Raw genomic sequence first — 1029 nt, forward strand, 5'->3', positions numbered from 1 at the left:
GCGGGGTTGGGACAGGGCTGGGATCCCGTCGATGTGGGGCGGGAAGGGGAAACTGAGGCATGGGGGGGTGGCGGGGTTGGGATGGGGCTGGGATCCCATTGAGAGGGGCGGGAGGGGGAAACTGAGGCACGGGGGGGGAGGGAGGGAGGGGGGGTTGAGACGGGGCGGGGATCCCATTGATGTGGGGCAGGAGGGGGAAACTGAGGCCCGGGGAGGGGTTTGGGGGGTTTTGGGGCCCAGGACTGTGCCTGTAGGCCCTGCACGTCCCCGGGGAACCCAAAGGAAGGGAAACTGAGGCCCGCAGGTGGGACCTGGGGGCGCGCGGGGGCCGCTTCAGGGCATCCCCACAGCTCTGGGGCAGCGCCCCCCCAGCCCTTCCGCTCCCCCGAAGACCCCACACGGGGGCATTCCCCCCCCCCTCCCACCACCCCCCTTGACCCCCAACCCCCCCCACGTCCCCTCCCAATCCCCCTTTCTCTTACCACCCCCACCCCCCCCCCCAGGTCCCTTTCGGCGAGACCCGCCACGTCCGCGAGTGGCTGGGGGTCAGCGGCGAGATCCGGAGCCCCCCCGGCGAACACCCCAAGCGCCCGGTGCTGGGCTGGAAGTGTCGTCGAACCGAGGTGAGCGGCGCCCGTTTTTGGGGTCTCTTCCGTTCCCTGTGCCCGGACCCGAGGGGATTTTTCCGTCACTGCTTCGTCCACAACCACTGCCCCCTCCTCTTCCTCGCCCCCAGCGGTCGCAACCTGGCCCCCGCCGAGCTGCCCCCGGCCCAACGCGCTCGGCTCTTGGCCCTTTGCGACCGGGCCTTGGCGAAAACCGTGGAACTTCTCGGGGTCCGCATGGTGGTGGGGGTCGGGGGCTACGCCCGGCAGCGAGCCCGCAAAGCCCTGGGGGCCGCCGGGCTGCCCGTGAGGGTGGAGGGGATCCCGCACCCCTCGCCCCGCAGCCCCCGAGCCAACAGGGGCTGGGAGCAGGAGGCCAGGGCCAGGCTGGGGGAGTTGGGGGTGCTGGAGCTGCTCGGGGGGG

The 1029-nt window shown here is 72.2% G+C and overlaps 1 protein-coding gene across 1 annotated transcript; it reads left to right on the top strand.

Annotated features, from left to right (window-relative positions):
* Positions 1–503: 503 nt before the first annotated feature.
* Positions 504–1025, top strand: SMUG1 (single-strand-selective monofunctional uracil-DNA glycosylase 1; the record flags this gene model as incomplete). Its single annotated transcript, XM_035313562.1, has 1 exon — positions 504–1025. A coding segment is annotated over one exon (522 nt), but the record flags the coding sequence as incomplete, so codon positions are not given.
* Between the last annotated feature and the right edge of the window lie 4 nt (positions 1026–1029).

This window comes from Oxyura jamaicensis, unplaced genomic scaffold (assembly GCF_011077185.1).
Source record: "Oxyura jamaicensis isolate SHBP4307 breed ruddy duck unplaced genomic scaffold, BPBGC_Ojam_1.0 oxyUn_random_OJ60092, whole genome shotgun sequence".
Taxonomy (NCBI): domain Eukaryota; kingdom Metazoa; phylum Chordata; class Aves; order Anseriformes; family Anatidae; genus Oxyura; species Oxyura jamaicensis.